Raw genomic sequence first — 19,802 nt, 5'->3', positions numbered from 1 at the left:
AACCATAGTTTCTTACACCATTAAAATATTACATGGATTTCAGATTCTTAGGCCATCCCAAGGCTGGCAAGGCATTATCTGAAACATGAAACACATAATGACTGGGTGTTCTCATGGTTGGGTGCCTACACTCTGAGGTCATTTTCATGAATTTGTCCAGGCTAGTCAAAAGAAATGGCCCTGGAAGGTGAACCGCACACATTTGCTCCCGAGGTCAGGGCTGGATAGTTGCATGGAACATGAAACAACAGTTTTTCACTTCTCATTTTGCCTCTCTCTCTCTTTACTTTGTCTCAGTGATGACAAAAGTTACCAGGCTTGCATGGAGAGAAACAGAAATCTGCTATTCATGCATAAAATTTTTTCCATATAGTTCTTGGGAGCGGAAGTCAATATTCATGCAACTATCCAGCCTTGACCTTGGGAGCAAATGTGGGTGGTTCATCTTCCAGGGCCATCACTTTTTGCAGTAACTCTCTGACTAGCCTGGACAAATTCATGAAAATGACCTCAGAGTGTAGGCACCCAACCATGAAAACACCCAGTCTTTCCCATTAGCCTGTTCCTAATAGCTCTCAGCAACTTCCATCAGGGTTAAGACTCCACCTCAGACAATGTCAAAGGGGTTTGTGCTGATCCATGAATCTCCTGGCCCCAGGAAGAATGCTGAAAAATAAGTATGGTTTACATTTTTTTTAATGGATTAGGCATTTGGGAGGCAGACGCAGGAGGATAGTGAGTTCAAGGCCAGCCTCAGTTAAAGAGTGAGACTCTTTCTCAAAAAACTAAAGGATGGGGATGTAGCTTAGTGGTAGAGCGATTTCCTAGCATGCATAAGGCCCTGGGTTCAATTACCAGTACCACCAAAAACAATTGTTGTACTAGTCACAGATAGATAGATAGAAAGAGAGATAGATAGACAGACAGACTACAAGTTAGGCTTATAGGACTCAATAAGATTTCCCCTAGAAGAAATATGCTAAATAGTGACTAAATTCCCAGCTAGCCAAAAAAATCCTGCTCAAGCCATAATATGGTTTAAATTTATAGAAGCAGAAAATAACCTCATTATAAACTATAGAATTACTTCTGGAAAAACTGGAAACTCAAGGTAGGAGGGACAGTTTTTCCCTGTTCTCTTACTATAGTTTCAGGGGCAGAAGAGACTTGAGTTCACATCTGATACAGCTCATAAGCAGTTCCTCTACAGTCCTGGGTCATGTGCTGTGACAGCCAGCTGTTGTCATGGCCTTACAGGGTAGAGGCCGTTGGAGAATGGGGAGTCTTCTGACACTGGAGCTAAAGAATTAGGCTCCTGGCTTTGTCAGCAGTAAGAAGGGAGCCCCTGCCTTAGGGGTCAAGAAGAGGACACCTTTCCCAGCTCCTTTTGCCATGGCAACCATTTGTGTATCAGAAACATTTTCTAGTCCAGAGACAGTTTGGACACCACCAGCACCAATAAAGTGTCAGAAAATCCACTGTGAAAGAGCTTTTCTTCAACTCAGTCCCCCTTTCACGCATTTGTACAAGCAGGTCACCAATCTCCATGTTGACATTTCCCCCATCCCTCTGTAGGTGAAAAGCATGGCCCAGTATGTACATAACCTGGACAAACGGGACAGTTTTCGGAGGACTCGTTTTTCTGACCGCTTCCAAGATGACATAACTACCATTGTTAATGTGGTCACCTCGGAGATTGCAGCTCTTTTAGTGAAACCTCAGAAGGTAACTATGTCTCTTAACTTCCTAAATCATTTACCTTGAACATACTACTTTCGCAGAGGAAAATAAGCATCAGTTCAAAACAGTAATCAACACATAACTACACATGATACTTAAGTGTAGTATGTTATTACTGGACTGGACCCTGAGGGTGGGCTGGGGATCACTATAAAGAAATTGCAATATGGACTGTCATTTGAGTTATTTTATCAATGTAGGTGTGAGAGAAAATACTCTTGCTCTCAGGAAATATACTCTGAAGTTTTATGGAGTAAACGGGATGATATTTGCAACCTACTCTAAAATGGGTCAGAAAAAAATTATATATATATATATGCACACATGCAGAGATATATATACAGAGAATAATAATAATGCAATTGTAGGAAAATGTCAAATATTGATGAATCTGGCTACACAAGATACACAAGAGTTGTTTGTACTATTCTTGCATCTTTTCTGAATAATTTCAAAGTAAAAGTTAAAAATATATAAAACAAAATTAAATTAAAACTTAAAGGTGACTAGAACACTGTAGGGAGCAGTGTTTATTATTCATAGCTTTATCATTATTGAGAATTTGTAGAATACCAAGTGCTCAGGAGGCTTCTGTTTGGTTTTTGTTCATGGCACACTTTGTTAGAACAACAATGGTACCTCTATATTGGCAGACATGAAAACGGGAACAGTGAGGATGATAAATTTTCTCAAAGTCACACAGTTCATGAAAAAACCCAGACTGGTGATTCCACATCCAGATTTTCAGACAATCACATGAACACCCCAGGGGCGGAGGTGGCCACATGGGAGATGCTCAAGACTTCTCAATGATTCTCTAGAAACCTCTTTATCAGGTCTCTATCCATACCAGTGACTGGTCAGCTTGGCCTGAATTTCTACTCCGCACATCCTAACAACAGGAAAATAGTTTTAAAGTATATTTTCAGGGGGCGAGGAAGGGAGAGAGGCGGCCCAAACTATGTGCATACATGTGAGTAAATGTAAAAGCAATAAAATAAAATAAAAAATAAAGTATATTTTCAATAGAGACAGAAGAAAACAATTTATCAGTCTGAGAATAAAGGTTCTAAACATAAAAAAGGTGAATTTCTGATTATTCTGAAGTGCTGAAAAATCCCTCATAAATATGAGCACAGACAAATAATTTTAAAAAAGAAAACTTGGCTCCAATTCATGCAAGAATTCACCCCATCAAGTATGACTCTGACCTATTTTAGGCCTAATTGGAAAAAAGTTTCCTTAGGTTAAAAACTGGGTCTTTTATCCTGATTGGATTTTCTGCATTAATCCTTATAAATTAAGAATTTGTCTCATTGAAGAAAGTAAACGCAAGTCAAGTTAGTTTGCCAAAAAATTCAGCCAGGCATGGTGGTACTCGCCTGTTTGAGGCAAAAGGATCACCAGTTCAAGGCCAGCTTAGACTACATAACAAGACCCTGTCTCAAAAAAAAAAGAAAAATTAAAAATTCAGAATGCAAACTTGTATGTCAAGAATGAAGTCAGTGTGGCTGCTGTGTCACATTTGTGTGAGTAGGTGGCAGAGAGAAGAGAGGCTGTGTCTACGCTCAGTGTTTTGACTGGTGGGCATCTGAATGATTAGTAGTCTGACATTTGACAGAATAAAAAAAAAAGAATGAAGTCAGTTCTATACATGGAGGTGTGCATTTAGGGAAAAAAGGTGACTGGAAGGAACTGCACCTAACGTTAGCAGTACATAAAGGATCACCTGACTCAACCTAACAGTCATGGATTGGGTAAGGTATTTTATATTTTTCAGACTTAACCTGCTTTGCCCAGTATCAACCCAAGGGACAGTGGCTAATATAATACGATCCGCCTCTCCCAAAGTTCCCACAGACCTGGGAGTTCATGTCCAGAGCTTTCACAAAGTAATTTGTGTGGTCATATGCTTCTTTTTAAGGAAAGTGAACAGGCAGAGAAAATCAACATCAGCCTGGCTTTCTTCTTGTATGACCTTCTTTCTCTCATGGACCGTGGGTTTGTGTTTAACCTCATCAAACATTATTGCAACCAGGTGAGTGCTCCCCAGAGTTGGCCATTTTGTTCCTTCTCTCCGTTGCCATGGAATGCTGTCTTAGTCATTGCCACATTAACTCCTACACACCCTGGGCCTCATGGGACATTCCTCATGTCTGTGCCATGGACATCCCTCAGAGACACTCACTGGTTCACCTGGATTTCTAGAGTGTCTACACCTAGTAATGAGTTAATCTGTGAGAACTGAAATTTGTTGCTTATACGATCTCATTTCTCTAATTTAACAAAGAGCTGGGCTTCAAAATATGAGGTCTCTTTTCACTTATTAAGGTAATTAAGTTGCTGTTGTGATGTTTTGATTTTTAAAAGCTCTGATGAAATTAAAAAGATTGAATTTCACTGAGCACAAAGCAAATATTTTATAATCCGAGTACAGCTTATCAGTGTTATCCTCCCAGATTTTTTAATGTAATTCTTCGTTCACTGTTCCTCTCAACATGCCCTAACTATACCAACATAAAGAGCAGTTGCTGTTGCTTCTCTCCTCCATCCATATTCTTACTGTGGCTACAGCCACTGCTGTTATTACCACTACCACCACCACTGTCCTCCCCTCCCCCACACCTCCACCAGCATCACCACCTCCACCATAATCACCTCCCCATCACCCTTCCACGCATCACTACCTCTACCAATATCACCACCTCCACCAACAGCACCACATCCACCATTTACACCTCTACCATCACCAGCTCCACCATTACCATCTTCATCATTACTACCTTCCCATCACCACCTGCACATTGCCATCAAAACCATTACCACCTCTACCAGCACCACCATTATCACTTGGCTCTTTGTAGTTAGTAACTAAGTGACTTTAAGTAAGTCCTTCTACTTATATGGGTCTCAGTTTCTTCATTTTTAACATGAAAGGATTCTCCCCTGCAGGAGGTTTGAGGGATTTGGGAACTGAGCAAGGAGGATTGGCCACAAGAGTCAGTGGCACACGAGCTGGGTTGTATGAACTCTTGGACAGGGTTGCATAAGAGAGGAAGTCTTTCCCAAATCAGGACTGCCCTGAGGCTTACAGTGAGGGGCCAGCCTCCAGAGTAGCAGGAAATCCCAGGGAAGAGGGGCTTGCATATCTAGGTAATGTCACTCAGCAGCACAGTGGGGAGTCTCTGGGTCACAGAGCTTCAAAGGACTATAACTGATTGGCACCTAATAAGCATAAGGCTCTGTCTTAGCAACAGAAAGCAGCTGTCCAATGAGACTTCATGGGATCTGCAAAGCGGTTGGCTGTTTTTCAAATAAATGAATGTGTGTTGATGGGATGGGTATCAGGTGCAGTAAAGAAACAACTCAGGAGCCAAAACATGGAGGTCTTTGGCTCATTTATATAACATCCCTCTCCAAACCAAACCCAAGAGTTTTCTAAAGAATGCCCTGGCAGGGAAGCAGAATTTTAAAAAAAGAGAATCTTAAGGAAATGTCAGAAGTCCCAGTGTTCACCTGTCTGTGTCCCTGGGCGGCTGTTCTGTCCCAGGATCCACCAGAGTGGACCACAGAGCAAACACTTCACTCCTTCTTACCTGCCTTTCAAATACAAGTTAATCTGTTTTCAGAACTCTAAGTGGCCTGTAGGACATTGCTGGAGGCCCAGGTCAGCTGGCCATGTGGGGACACTTTCATTTCAAAAGGGAAATTAAACTATCCAAGGCAGGCTGCACTGTCCTGCAGGATGCACATTTCATTTTTCTCTCTTTGTCCTTTCTTTTCTCTTGCTCACTGTTTGTCTTTTAAATTCTTTCTTTTCTTTTAGCTGCCTGTTCTTTTTCTTCCTCTCTCCTGTTTCATCATCCAAAGAGCCCTAGACTAGGGATCTGGGAACCTGTGTTCTAATCCTAGTAATGCCACTGGCCACTTCTGTGACTGGGGATACAGACCTTGGAGGCATTGGTTCCTCTTTACACCAAGATAGTGACATAGACTCATTGAGGCCTTGACACTGATTCTGTGCCCTGTGACTGCCAATGACATCCTATCTCTTAAGATCATCGCTAACACTCGGGCAAAAAAAAGATCACTGGCTCCAGTCAGTGTCGACTTAATTCATTGATCCCAGCCATCTACACGCAGGATGAACTTCACACCTGAGGCATGTTGTGTTCTTCCAAAGTCCTTTGGTTTGATGGTTTTTGCATAACTGGATTCATGCTGGCACCTTCTCTGCCATTTAAGGACTTTGTGGCAATAGCCATAACCTTGGACTTTTATTAATAGTCATTAACAACAGATAAATCTACTTTTTCGGCCATCCTATGTCTTGCACTGTGGAGTTAACACCATCCCTTGGGTAGGGCCGCTGAGGCTGCACTGTGGGTCCCAACCTTTGGTGAGACCGTTTCAGGAGCAGCACCTCCCTCACTCTTCTTTTCTAAGCATCACTCAAACAATTTTTGACATTTCTGTCTTAAATGAAGTCTCAAGGGCCTCTAAATATTCCCACATCGAGGCTTTCTTTCAAGTGCAGATATCTTTTTTTTTTTTTTTGGTGGTGGTGCTATGGTTTGGAGTCGGGGCCTCATACTTGCTACGCAGGTACTCTACCACTTGAGCCACTCCCCCAGCTCAAGTGCAAATATCTTGTGCTTTCAAGTTCTGATAGCCAGCCTGAGCCAACCCAACAGCTCTGTGAGTGACTCTAGCAAGGTCACCTACTTTACCTACAGGGAAGCTGCCTCTGAACCTGAGACCTCCCACCCTTCAACTCACCCAAGGAAAGTGAGGAGTCTTCCAGACTATTCCCCTCATCAGCTTTTCATTGCTTGCTTCATGGTTTGTTTTTTAAAGAAAGATTTTCCCTAAAACCTCTTTTTGTGTTCTTTTTTTCTCCATTTCCTCCTCTCCCTCTATGGAACACACTGACTTTTGTGCAGGTAGTTTCTATTTTCCTAAGCACATTGATGCCTCCTCTAGAGAACTGGCTTGAGAATTTTCCAATGAGGATTTTAATTAGAAACTACTAGAGAACTCTTGGGTAATTCAAATCATATTCCTTGAGTTGTATACCTGTGTAAGGTCAACTCCTTTCATTTAGCCTCTAAGACATAGTTGGGTTTTGTAAAATGAATTATGTTAAACTGAAGATATATCTCAAGCTTATTTTCTGCAAGACTTGTGATATTTGGATTTGAGAAGTGGGGGGGTGGGTCACAAGGATCCTTGTTTTGGACGGCCATTAGGCTAGAATCATTAAGGGAACAGTAATAAGTAAAAACTTATTGGAGCTGGGTATCGTGGTACATGCCTGTAATCCCAACACTTAAGGAAGCTGATGCAGGAGGATTGAGAACTTGAGGCCCTTTGGGCTTCATAGTGAAACCCTGTCTCAAAAAAAGAAAATGGGAGACAGGAAGGAGAGAGAGAGAGATAAGGACAGGAAAACAGAAAGAAAGGGAAGGGAAAGAAAGGGAGGAAAGGAGGGAGGAAGGAAGGAGGGAGGGAGGGAAGGAAGGAAGGAAGGAGAGAAGGAAGCAAGGAGGGAGGGAGGAAGGAGGGAGGGAAGGAGGAAGGAAGAAAGGGAAGTTTTTAGGCCTCCTTGTAATGCCATCTATTGTCCTATTGGATTAATTTTTATTAAATCTATTGTCTTAAAATGTGGAGAGAGCCAGGGGCTGGTGGCCCTCCTAGCTACTCAGGAGGCAGAAATCAGGAGGCTCTCAGTTTGAAGCCAGTCTGGACAAATAGTTCATGAGACCTTTCTCAAAAATACCCAACACATAAAAGGGCTGGCATAGTGGCTCAAGGGTAGAGCACCTGCCTAAATAAGCATGAGGCCCTGAGTTCAAACCCCAGTACCACCAAAAAAAAATAGAGAAGGGATATTTTTTGTGTCTCTCAAACTCAAGCTCCAAGTTATTTTATAATAAAGTCTTTCCTCTTTTCATTTTTCTTCCCAGCTGTCGGCCAAGCTGAATAACCTTCCAACACTCATTTCCATGAGGTTGGAGTTCCTGAGAATTCTCTGTAGTCATGAGCATTACCTCAACCTGAACCTCTTCTTTATGAATGCTGACACTGCGCCAGCATCGCCTTGTCCCTCCATATCTTCCCAGGTAATCAGCTAACTGGCAGAATTAGTCAAGCTCTTTCAGTTAATTGGCTTAGTTGATCATATATTTCCTGTGAATGTTGGTCTTACTAGTTAGAAGAAAAATCAAGCTATTCAAACCAGATCAGTTGATCCAGATATGGACAAGAATGCTACCCTGAAGTTTTACCATCTTAACTAACAATTTACAAGCTAAATAATTTGATGTCTTACTAGGCTCAAGGGTCCCTGGTGAGCCAACTATAGAAAGGAATTTTGCTGAGTGCTGGTGGCTCACACTTGTAACCCTAGCTACTCAGGAGGCAGAGATCAGGAGGATGGAGGTTCAAAGCCATCCCTGGGCTGAGTTCATGAGACCGTATCTCGAAAAAACTCATCCCAGAAAAGGGCTGGTGGAGTGGCTCAAGTAGTAAGAGTGCCTGCCTGGCAAGCGTGAGGCCCTGAGTTCAAACCCCAATGCTACCAAAAAAGAAAATTAAATTAAAATGTCTTAGCCATTTGTGGCAGATGGCATGGCACATATGAATGTGGACCGGATCCCACCTGACTGCAAGGAGCAATTCCAAGTGCCATAACCCTTCTGCTGCCACCTGCCCTAAGGCCAAGCCCTCCAACTGCCAGGGTAACTTTGCCCTTCGTCCTCTCCCCGCATTCCTCTCGTGACTGCCCCGAGAGCTAGCAAACCCAGGTGGGCTCACCAAAACCTGAAGATTTCCAGACACACTTCAGATGCTTTTAAGGAAGAAAAGCATGTGCTCCCCAGTAGAACAGGCCAGGAATTGCCTCAGACAGGTAAGTCCGACATTTGCCAGCCTCACACTGCATCTGCTTCCGGGCTAGCAAGATCCAGAGAGCGTGCTCAGACCATCTTCAGAAGTGTCATTGGTAAACAGTACATGGTGCAGTTCTCATTTCCCTGTCCACATTTCATCCTGGGATTTTAATCTTCAATTTGAGAAAGGAGTGCTGATCATTTTTCTTTTCCTTTGAGGTTCTGGGGTTGAACCCAGGATCTCACTCTTGCTAGGCAAGCGCTCTACCATAGAGCTACATCCCCTGCCCAACTTGTCAGCAGACCCTGAGTGCTTTATTTTCATCTTTTCTGGTTGGCAGTTGGAGATGTATGTGATGGGAAGGGTTTTTTTACCTGCCACATGGGGTACTAGCAGTACCTGTTCACTGGCTAGTTCTCGCAATGCCTGGCCAGGACAAGGGCTCCTAAATACTGTCTGTGGATATTAGTTCCTTGATGCTCCTAAAACTGCTGCTTGTGTTTCTGTAGAACTCGAGCTCTTGCTCCAGTTTCCAGGATCACAAGATAGCCAGCATGTTCGATCTGACTTCAGAGTACCGCCAGCAGCACTTTCTTACCGGGCTCCTCTTCACAGAACTGGCTGCTGCCCTGGACACTGAAGGGGAAGGGTATGTATCTGACACTTCAAATGGAACGTGAAGTAAAAGGAAAACATGGTCTTCAATAAAGTTTGCAACACAACTTATGCTTAATGAAAAACTCTACAGTTCACCAGTTACAAGGAGTGGAAACACTGGTGTCTTAAAAAAAAAATGGCACCCATAGAAATGTAGAAAGGTGTGGGGGAGAAAGAAGAACCACAAAATGACTTAATTTTTTTTCTCATGGTCCTCGAAATCGAACCCAGGACCCCCTGCATGCTAGGCAAGTAGTCTACCACTGAGCCACATCCCCAAGCCCCAAATGACCTTTTTGTAGTCACCTATTTATTAAGCAGAATTTACCCCCAAAATGACCTTTTTTCAGTCACATACTTACTGAGCAGAATTTACCGAGAATGCTTTGATCAGTGCACTCCCTAGGATCAAAACTATTTTGTGGACTGGAGGTGCGGCTCAGGTGGTAGAGCACCTGCTTTGCAAGCATGAAGCCCAAAGTTCAAACCGCAGTCCCACCAAAAAAAAAAAAAAAAATTTGGCAAGTGGGGTGCTAGGATCAAACCCAGATACACACTAAACATACATACGTTCTCCCACTGAGCCCCAATGAAGTGCCTTTAGCAAAGCACACACAGAAGCAACAGGAGGATGTCACCGGCTCAATGTGGAACAAGGAAGTAACTGCTGCAGAGAAGGCAGCTGTCCTGGGTTCCAGTCAGGCTTTCCCAGGCGAAGAGAGATGCCACAGCCCAGGGTTTATGAAGCTGCACCTGAACACCCAGGAGCACGTGCTGTATCTAGTCTTAGTGGTCCATGGCTTCAATTCCATCTTCTCTCAGCTCTAGCTAAATTTCTCCCCTATCACTAATGTGCATTTCCCCAGCAGCAATGCCCTAATATACATGCTGATGTGTGCTGAGAAGAAAGTTTGAACACAAAGGAAATTGCCTTCCAATACAAACACACCGTTATCTTAATTGGTCCATAATGGCTCTGCTTTAAGTGATTTCTGAAAGTAATCATTTGTATTTATTTTAGCTGTAGTTTGCATTTTCCATTTCCCTTCCAGTTGGAAACAGCTCTGACATCTGTTTTTGATTTCCGGTAAAATGCTATGATATTGAATGGCAATAGGATATAGTATGTTCAGAGATCATCATGTAATTATGTTTAATCAGGTAGCTACATTCTTCAAACACACAGACTACTTTTTCCACCCCCCAGAGAGTAACTAATTAACAGTGTTCCTCTTTTGGCAAACAATATCCCTGATTGGGGAGTTGTCAGTTGCTCTCCTGGAAAGTCATTAGAAATACTGTCAGGATTAGAAATACTGTCAGGACTTCAGGGCGTGGGCTAAAACCTCAGAAAAAAAATCATCTTTTAACAAAACTGCCTATTGATCAGTACTTCCTTTTGCTGCCAAGACAGTTAATACAGTCGCTGACACCTGTTCCCCACCCACCCGCCCTCACCCTGTGAGACAAGGACTGGTGGACCATATCTCTGTCCCTGGACCCCCTACAAGGAGCCACAGCCACAGTTGCAGGCCCACTGGAAGCTGGGGTTCCCTGAAACCTCATCCTTGGGTATACAAAATGTCTATGCATCATTAAATCCACAGCATTTCTCAAACTTTCAGGACTTTTCTAACATCTTTGTGTTAAGCTAGTAAATTGCAATGCCTCATTCAAAACACGGCCAGGATGGGAGCTAGAACAAGAACACCTTTTGAGATGCAGCAGGCAGTTGTCTAAGTCTATTGTAAGAATCTGGGCCATTTGAAAATGTAGTTACAATTTTCCACCTAACCCTGGATGTAGCATTATATTGCCTGAAAGAAAAAAAAGTAGAATTTTAACATTGAACTTTTGGGGCTGGGTTCCAGATGCTCTACTGAAGTTTCATTTTTTTTGCTTTTTATTCAAATATAATTTATATACAACAAAGGGCCCCAATCTTAAATATGAAGTGTAATTAATTTTTACCTGGGAATATTCTTGGGTAGCTATTAGCCAGACCAACATATAGGGTATTTCTAGCATCTCAGAATGTTCCCTGTTGCTTCTCTCAGCCATAGTCCTCCTCACCAAGAGATTTATCACCAGATATTGCTATTGCCAATTGTTGAACTTCATGTGCTTTTGCTGAATTTTGTGCCTGTAAAAGCCATCAGTGCAGTTGCATGTATCAGTAATTTGGTTTTTTTTAAATTTCAACTGTTTATAGTACTCCTTTGTGTAAATATACTACAATTGAACTACTACTAATGAACATTTGGAAGAATCCTGTTTGGGGCAATTGTGAAAAAAGCTACTATAAATATTCCTGCACATGGTTTTGGGGATACATTAGAACTCATTTCATTAGGGGTGGGCAGCACTGGGGTTGAATTCAGGACCTTGCTCTTACTACACAGGCACTCTACCTCTTAAGTCACTCTGCCAGCAAGAACTCATTTCTTTTGGGTTTGAATTCATCCTACTCTTTAATTTTCATTTTAATTTATGGTTCTTGAATAGGCAAATATACTTATATGGCCTTAACAAAATACCAAAAGAGCCTGGTGTCGGTGGTGGTTCACACCTGCACTCCTAGCTACTCAGAAGGCAGAGATTAGGAGGATCTCGATTCAAAGCCAGCCCCACACAAATAGTTCATAAGACCCTAGCTCAAAAACCCATCAGAAAAAAAAAAAAGGCAAATGGTAAACCACCAGCCTAGCAAGTATGAGGCCTTGAGTTCAAACCCTACTACCACTTTAAAAGAAAAGAAAAGAAAAGAAAAAAGAATGTACAATGAGCTGGGAAAAGAAGAGCAAACTAAATCTAAAACAAACAGATGATAGAAAATAATAAAGATTACAGCCAAAATAATGAAACAGAAGGGAAAAACACAGAGAAAAATCAGCAAAGCCAAAATCTTATTACTTGAAAAGATCAACAAAATTAGCAAACCCTTACATAGGCTGACCAAGAAAAAAAGCAGGAAGACTCAAATGACTAAAGTAAAACATGAAAGAGAGTCACCGCTATAGTCCTTACAGAAATAAAAAGAATTTTAAAGGAATACTTCAACAATTGTTTACCATCAAATTAGTATAAATGGACAAATTCCTAAAACAGACAAAACTGGTTCCAAGGAGAAATTAAAAATCTGATGGGTCTGTAACAAGTGATTGAGTTAGTAATTAAAAGGAAAAAAGCTTCCCACTAAGAAAATTCCAGAACCAGGAAGATTCTCTGGTGACTTCTACCAAATACTTAAAGAAGAATTAACGCCAATTCTTTATAGACTCTTCCAAAAAACAGAGGTAGAAACTTTCCAACTCATTCTATAAAAACAAGCATTATCCTGAAACAAAAACCAGACAAAGACATCACAAGAAAATTATAGACCAATGTCTGATGAAGACAGATGTAAAATTCTCAACAAAGTACTAGCAAATGGAATCCAATAACATACACAAAAGATTTTACACAATGGCAAATTAGGATTTATCCCGGGAATGCAAAGCAATTTAGCATCTGAAATTGAATTGATGTAACGTACCATATCAATAGAAAAAAGGCAAAAACCACGTGGTCATCCCAATGCAGTAAAAGCATTTGATACAATCTCATACTCCTTCCTGATAAATACAGTGGACAAATACAAGAGAACGCTCTCAGACTAATTAAAGGCATGTTGGAAAACTCACTGTGGAAAAGTAGCTGGAAAAAACTCACAGCTATCCTGATAATTATTAGTGAAAGACTGAATGCTTTTCCCTTGAGATCAGGAAGAAGATGGAGCAGGAGGGGAAGGGAAATGGGAGGAGAAGGAGGAAGAGGGGAAGGAGAAACATACAGATAATAGTGTCAACAAGGAGAAAATTGAACATTCAGACACTGCTGGTAAAAAAATATATATATAAGTGGTACAGTCCCAGTTATAAACAATTCATTGGTTCCTTTAAAGATTAAACATAGCTGGGTGCTGGGTGGCTCGTGCCTGTAATCTTAGCTACTCAGGCAGGAGGCAGAGAGCAGGAAGATCATGGTTCAAGACCAACCCAGGCAAAAGCAAGACCTTCTTTAAAAAAAAAAAAAGTAAAGGTTAAAGAGAGAGTTGCCACACAGTCCAGAGATTCTACTCTGAAGTATATGTCCTAAAGAAGTAATACATGTTTCTACACACAAAAAACTTGTGTGTGTGAATACTTATATCATTGTTTATTTTTCATAATAGCTCCAAAGTGGAAACAATCCAAATGCCCATCAATTGATGAATGGATAATCAAGACGTATTATATCTATTCAATGGAATATTATGCATCATAAAAAAGGAATGAAGTACTCATGCGACATGATAAGCTTGAACACATCATGCTAAGCAATACACCCAAGATTATAACACAGGCAGTGTCTCTCTGGATTCTAGATACTTCTGGCCTAGTTTGCTTAGTTTTCACACTGTCACCTCATTGTTTAGGAGCTCTTATTCACTCTTTTTGTTTAAGAGCCTCCATCTCCCTTCCTCATAACCTAATTCCTTCTGCTACTCCCACAGAATCAGCAAAGTGCAGAGGAAAGCTGTCAGTGCCATCCACAGCCTGCTGAGCTCTCATGACCTGGACCCGCGGTGTGTGAAACCGGAGATGAAGGTCAAAATTGCCACCCTTTACCTGCCTTTGGTTGGCATCATTTTGGACACTCTGCCACAGCTCTATGATTTTACAGGTGAGGGTCCCCTCTGCTTCCTTCCTTGAATTGATGTGTCCCCTAACAAATGCCCCCAACTCTGGTGCTGATGGGCTTGTATGAGCAATGCTTTGCATCCATGTCCCCAAAACTTTTTAAGGCACATAACTGTATGTAGGGTGTTTGTTCAGAATATATTTATTTGTTCATTCATTCATTCGTTGATCTGCTAGAGTATGATGAACTTTATAAATTATGCACCACAAAAGATGAAATATAATAACAGAACCACTCCCTTCAGAGATCCCTGTTCTAACGCCTTGAAGTAAAGAGCTTTTCTTTTATGAATGTTTAAGCAAAGCAGTAGTCTCAAATGAAAGCAATCAATTTTTTTGTTTTGTGCCAAAAAAAAAAAAAGTCATGATGTCTTTCAGTATTAGGAAATTCTGCCACAACAGGGAAATGTTGCCTTTGCCACAGAGGCCAATTCTGAAGGCAGTCTCTCTTGCTTAATAGCAAGGGGAGCAGGGTAACATTTCTTAAAGGGGTTTGTACACTTCTTAAATCTATTTACATATTACAATGTAGATTAGAGAATACAGATGGAAACACACTATTCTGATCAATTCAGAGTAGTTCTTGCTTTTCTTTCAGTTCAAGGAAAGTTCTTAGAAATTACCATGCTTTGGGGGTGGGGGAACAAGACAGGGTAATTGAGGTATGAATATAATCAAAATAGGTATTATACATGTATGAAAATGTCATAATGAAACCCATTATTCTGTACAATTAATATATTCTAATGAAAACTGTCTATGCAAATGAAGGTAGGGAGGGAGAGAGGGAAAGAAAGAAGGAAGTTACATACTGCTCTCCTGAAGATCCTAGGGTCTGAGGAATGCTTACCTGAACCCATGTATTCTCACTTTCTCCAAATGCAAAGTCATATGTGATTAAACTATTTCTAAAATAATCAGCATGACAATTATTTAGCTCATAAAAAGATGAGACCAAGCATCATCTATGACCTTCAATTCACGCAAGTCATAGAAGAAAAGACAAGCATTCTTATGAACATAATTATTTCTTTTCTTAAAAAAAAAATCTCCAGGCACTGATGGTTTATGCCTGTAGCTATTGGGAGACTGAGATCAGGAGGACTGAGGTTCGAGGCCAGCCCAGATAAATAGTTTGCAAGACCCCATCTCCAAAATAACAAGACCAAAATGGATTAGAGGTGTGCCTCAAGCAGAGAACACCTGCTTTGTTAGTTCCTGCTTTGGTAGCACAAAGCTCTGAGTTCAAATCCCAGTCCCACCCCCAAAAACAAAAATTCCTCCAGCAAACTTCCAAAGGAAAGCTCTGAAGAGAAAGATTGAGAGATAGGGGCTAGGGCTTGTGGAGTTTTATTGGACCACAGGCAAGGAAGTTACAGAAACAAGCCTGGCACACAGGAGTGAGCAACATGCAGAAGGAGATGAAGAGCTTCTTCTAGGAGCTTGGGCTGGAGTTGTCATCAACACAAAGAATGCAGAGCATGACATATGGCTAGCAGCCCACTGGGAGATTCCGCTTTGAAAAGTTTCTAGAATGTTTCATTTGAAGATCGATGACATTTGTTCCCAAAGTTTTCTTTTGATTAGACTGTTCCAGTCAGTCTCTTGCAATCTGAGCTTTTCAACACTAGGTCTTTGAACCTTCTAGACCACAAATGTTTCTTTGCCTATCTGTTGAAATTTATGGTCCTGATGACAAAGGCATTTTGTTACGATGATAAGAAGGGAAATGATAAAAAATTTTCCATCATTACAGGTCATATAGTACATCTATTAAGTAGCAGTTTTCAGATAGAATACAGATAGAATTCAGATACATCTGAATTCAAATTTCAGTCCTATTTGTTGCTATCTGTGACTTTTGATAAATTCAGCTTTCCAGTGTCTTCCCTTCCTCTGTAAACTATAAAAATATGGCAGTGATGCCCACCTCTTGGAGTTAAGGTAAAGATGGAACTCAAGAACTTTTATAAAGACATTTTGCACAGCAAATACTTATATCCTTTCCTCTTTTTCTAGTAACCACTGCCCTATGGATATTAAGGAGAAGTAAGAGCGTATTCTACATTAAGCTTGATAATATTACCAGGTCTTGCATAGTTTCCATGCGGTGTTTATTTCCCTATTTGTTGAAAAAAAGCCAATTGCTTTAAAACACAAAAGTGAATTATTATTTCTGAAAGTTGAGCTGGTTTCAGAACTTTAGCAGATGAAATGCTGTCTACACTCAAATTTTCCTTGAAAAATCTAATGTCCAAATTACTATAGTGTTGACAGGTCTAATAAAATATGAGTTTTTAGTCAATCAATCAATACCAAGAAATTTAACACACTTTTCTAAGAACTGCTTGAGCAAACAGATTCTTTGTATGTGATTGGTGGCATTCTTAAAAACCAGCCTTTAAAATGGTTGATTTTCCTTGTTTGCATGCATTTAGTTCTATGTATATAGATATGTTTGTACTGTCGACACAATGAATTCACATTCACTTCAACATTTGAAATTTCATAAATTACTGCTAAACTGTGATAATAGCATATTATTCTATATGATACTTGCTTAATTGTGTAATTGTAGGCTCCTTTCTATTTGATCATTAAAGTAAATGAATTAAATAAAAATATTATATTACAGAAAGTACCACCAGAGCTTTGAAAGCTTTTTATTTTTGCCATGTGAAATTTTAATTTCTAACCTAATCTTGTGCTCATTGACATTTTGTCTCCAACTTTAGCCTATCTGCTTTTTATCATGGATAGTAGCAGATAAATAATGCTAAATATCAGGTTTAAAATTACTGTGCTGACTTTTGTGACTAAGAAGTCTTAGCTACTTTCTTCATGTTGGGTAGAGGACATAGGGGTATGTCATCTTTGGCTTCATGTCACCAGTGATATTTTCATTGCAGCTGCAGATGCTCGTGGTGGGAAAAGTCGCACCAATGGCTCCGATGAAGAACAAGATGGAGTCAGTGCAATTAACCAGAATGTGGCCCTGGCCATAGCAGGGAATCATTTCAATCTGAAAACAAGTGGAACAATGCTATCTTCCTTGGTATGTTGGTGAACATTTCTCTGGCTTATTTTTTGTTTGTGTCTTCGCCCAGCTTACAGGAAGCTGAGGTGGCTTTTGCCTCATCTTTGTGTTAGACGAAATCATAGTGGGGCTGGCAGATGAAGAACACACAGATCAGACAGAGATCTGGAAACAGCAAGAGGTCTACCTCTCAGATTCAGTCAGTACTTATGTGCTGAGTTCAAGGTGGAAGAAACTAGGAAAGAGGTGAACTTGGGAAATCTAAAATCATTACAAAGAAGATCAAACTAAGGCTCCCCCGTATGTTGGGGTCTTGAGCTGGGCTTATCTCATGTGTATACTAGTCATACTGTGTCAGCCTCCAAAAAAAGATTGAGGAGGTCAGAAGCATACAGTAAGTGCTTCTTTAGCAAAAGATTTCATCTTTACTAGGTCCCCAGGAAGCCTAAGGAATGTTGTTTGGCCCTGTCCTTTTGCATGGACCTTGTGGTCTTAAACAGGGGCTCTTTTGGGGATATAGCCTCTAACACTTGAAATAAGGTTCATCCCTGTCAATAAGCTCTAACTATTCCTTGTCAAAACAGCACTGCATTTTTTAGCTCCTTTTTCTTTTTTTCTAGTGCTGGGGATTGAACCCAGGGAATCAATTTAATTTTGCATGTCAGTGTAATATATATATGCAGGGAATTCTCTTGGTTCTCTTCTGAGAAGGCAGGGTCTTGACATAACTTTTCTTTGCTGGATAGCTTTCTTCTCATCCCTCCAGCACTTAGCAGCCTCCCATCCCTAGGAGGGGAGGGAGGCAGGGAAGTAAAAAGGAGAAATGATGTTTGAGATTTGGCATCACTGATCTTACAGCTTGATAAATATTGTGTTTTATGACCTCCTCCACCTTAGCTGAAGTTACCTGCTTGAGGCACTGTGTGCCTTTTATATTATTTTCCTGGGAGGAAGGAACTCAGAAGTCCAAAGCTCACCTGTTAGAACATATTCCGTGTAAAGTTATATCTAAAGATTTTGTTTCTTCTTGTCAACATACTCAGAATAACTCAAGTTAAAGTAACTTTGTAATCTCCATTATCTCCACCCAAAACTAACATTTCCTTCACATAGCTCCCAAATACCTCACTGCAGTTTCATCACTGCATTCCACTGGATATTAGCTATGCCTTGGGAAGCAAAGGTACAGCCATATACTGTGTTTGTGTTGATGTGATGAGTTACAGAAAGTGTGCTCAGCACTCTAAAATGAACAGTTACAGCCAGACTATTACCGCACATCATGATTGCCCTGAAGCAATCATGCATTGTGGTCAAAGGCCCATTGCAGGGGATTTTACTAACATATGGATCTGGTTAAATTGCTGAGCAATCTCTGAACCTTATGTTATACTTTGGAGTAATCTTGAACAGTTAGGTTATTCATGGCACCCAGCAGGCTAGTTCTCTTCTGCAAATCCAACCCTCCACAGTCCAACTTGAAGGAGAAATACTCAGAGATCTTAACAGCAAGAAAGCACCATTGTATCCTTGAGATCAAAGACCATGGTCAAGGTCCAAGGCCAGCCACCAGACCACACTGCTCCTAGACGTATTGTGTTCAGTTCAGTGGCTAAAAGCCTGGCTCAACTGTTGCCCTGGGTGAGTCTTTGCTGAGCAGTTGAATTCTGAGCACACTACTCCCCCTGCCTACTTGGGAACACAGGGCTACTGGAAACAGATGTCCAGCCAAGGAGGATGTAGACACCGTGTCCTAAGAGATTGGCATCCCTTAAGCTTTCGGGTTTTCTGTTGCTTGACTTCTTCCCCTGCCTCCCTCCCCCTGTCCACCTCTTCCAGCCCTATAAGCAGTACAATGTGCTGAATGCTGACACCACCCGAAACCTTATGATTTGCTTCCTCTGGATTATGAAAAATGCCGATCAGAGCCTCATCAGGAAGTGGATTGCTGACCTGCCATCAATGCAACTAAACAGGATTCTAGACCTGCTTTTCATCTGTGTGTCCTGTTTTGAGTATAAGGTAAGTGTGGGGTGTCTCAATTTTATGCCAGCCCTTATCTCCCAAGTTCAGTCCTGTCTTACTCCTCTTCCCCTTTATTTAGACCAATGACAGCATCATTATTTCTTCATATTTCTGAATTCAAATCCACAGCCTGTGTGCATGTTTGCACAGGGAAAGGACCTCTGCTTTCTACAGAGGGCCCCATTCCTGAAAATAAGGCTCAGCCATAAGATTCCTCAGAACAGTGTCTCTGTGTAGCACATGACAAAACTGCCTGATATGACCATGGAGCATTATGTTTTGAGGATTCTCCCCATCGACAGAGATCTCACCAAATTGAATGTCCTCCTGCCTCTGTCGTGTCCAGGGAAAACAGAGTTCTGACAAAGTCAGTACCCAAGTCCTCCAGAAGTCAAGGGATGTCAAGGCCAGGCTGGAAGAGGCTTTGCTCCGTGGGGAAGGGGCCCGAGGGGAGATGATGCGTCGCTGCCGGACTCCAGGTATGTTGGGTGAGCCCTTTCCTGCTTTCTGTCAAACAGTTCTGTACCCTTTGTGGAAGGAAAGATTCCCCTGATGTCAGTCCCTTGAAACATTTATGAGAACGTCAGCAACAACAGGTCCTAGAACCCTGCGCATAACATATATATTTGTTATGTGCCTCGAATAGAGAGTTGCTGTTCTGAGATCAAAGAACTCTGAAAATGTCCCCAAGTGGCGTGTTTTAATGAAAGCTTGGTAGTGAGAAAAGGTCA

The 19,802-nt window shown here is 41.2% G+C and overlaps 1 protein-coding gene and 1 non-coding gene across 3 annotated transcripts in view; both read left to right on the top strand.

Moving 5' to 3' along the window:
- Dock8 (dedicator of cytokinesis 8) overlaps nucleotides 1-19,802 on the top strand; it is a 216,514-nt gene that overhangs the window by 160,843 nt on the left and 35,869 nt on the right. For both annotated transcript variants that reach the window (XM_074051975.1, XM_020186256.2), the window contains 8 exons: nucleotides 1,576-1,725; nucleotides 3,665-3,778; nucleotides 7,707-7,862; nucleotides 9,141-9,280; nucleotides 13,823-13,992; nucleotides 16,919-17,064; nucleotides 18,886-19,068; nucleotides 19,418-19,550. In XM_074051975.1, the coding sequence (XP_073908076.1) occupies nucleotides 1,576-1,725; nucleotides 3,665-3,778; nucleotides 7,707-7,862; nucleotides 9,141-9,280; nucleotides 13,823-13,992; nucleotides 16,919-17,064; nucleotides 18,886-19,068; nucleotides 19,418-19,550 (1,192 nt within the window). The remainder of the gene's footprint in view (nucleotides 1-1,575; nucleotides 1,726-3,664; nucleotides 3,779-7,706; nucleotides 7,863-9,140; nucleotides 9,281-13,822; nucleotides 13,993-16,918; nucleotides 17,065-18,885; nucleotides 19,069-19,417; nucleotides 19,551-19,802) is intronic.
- Nucleotides 3,227-3,355, top strand: LOC141416026 (small nucleolar RNA SNORA17). The gene has a single exon (XR_012440954.1). It is a non-coding gene; the product is annotated as a small nucleolar RNA SNORA17 (small nucleolar RNA).

This window comes from Castor canadensis, chromosome 13, assembly GCF_047511655.1.
Source record: "Castor canadensis chromosome 13, mCasCan1.hap1v2, whole genome shotgun sequence".
Classification (NCBI taxonomy): domain Eukaryota; kingdom Metazoa; phylum Chordata; class Mammalia; order Rodentia; family Castoridae; genus Castor; species Castor canadensis.
This window is presented reverse-complemented; position numbering and strand designations above follow the sequence as displayed.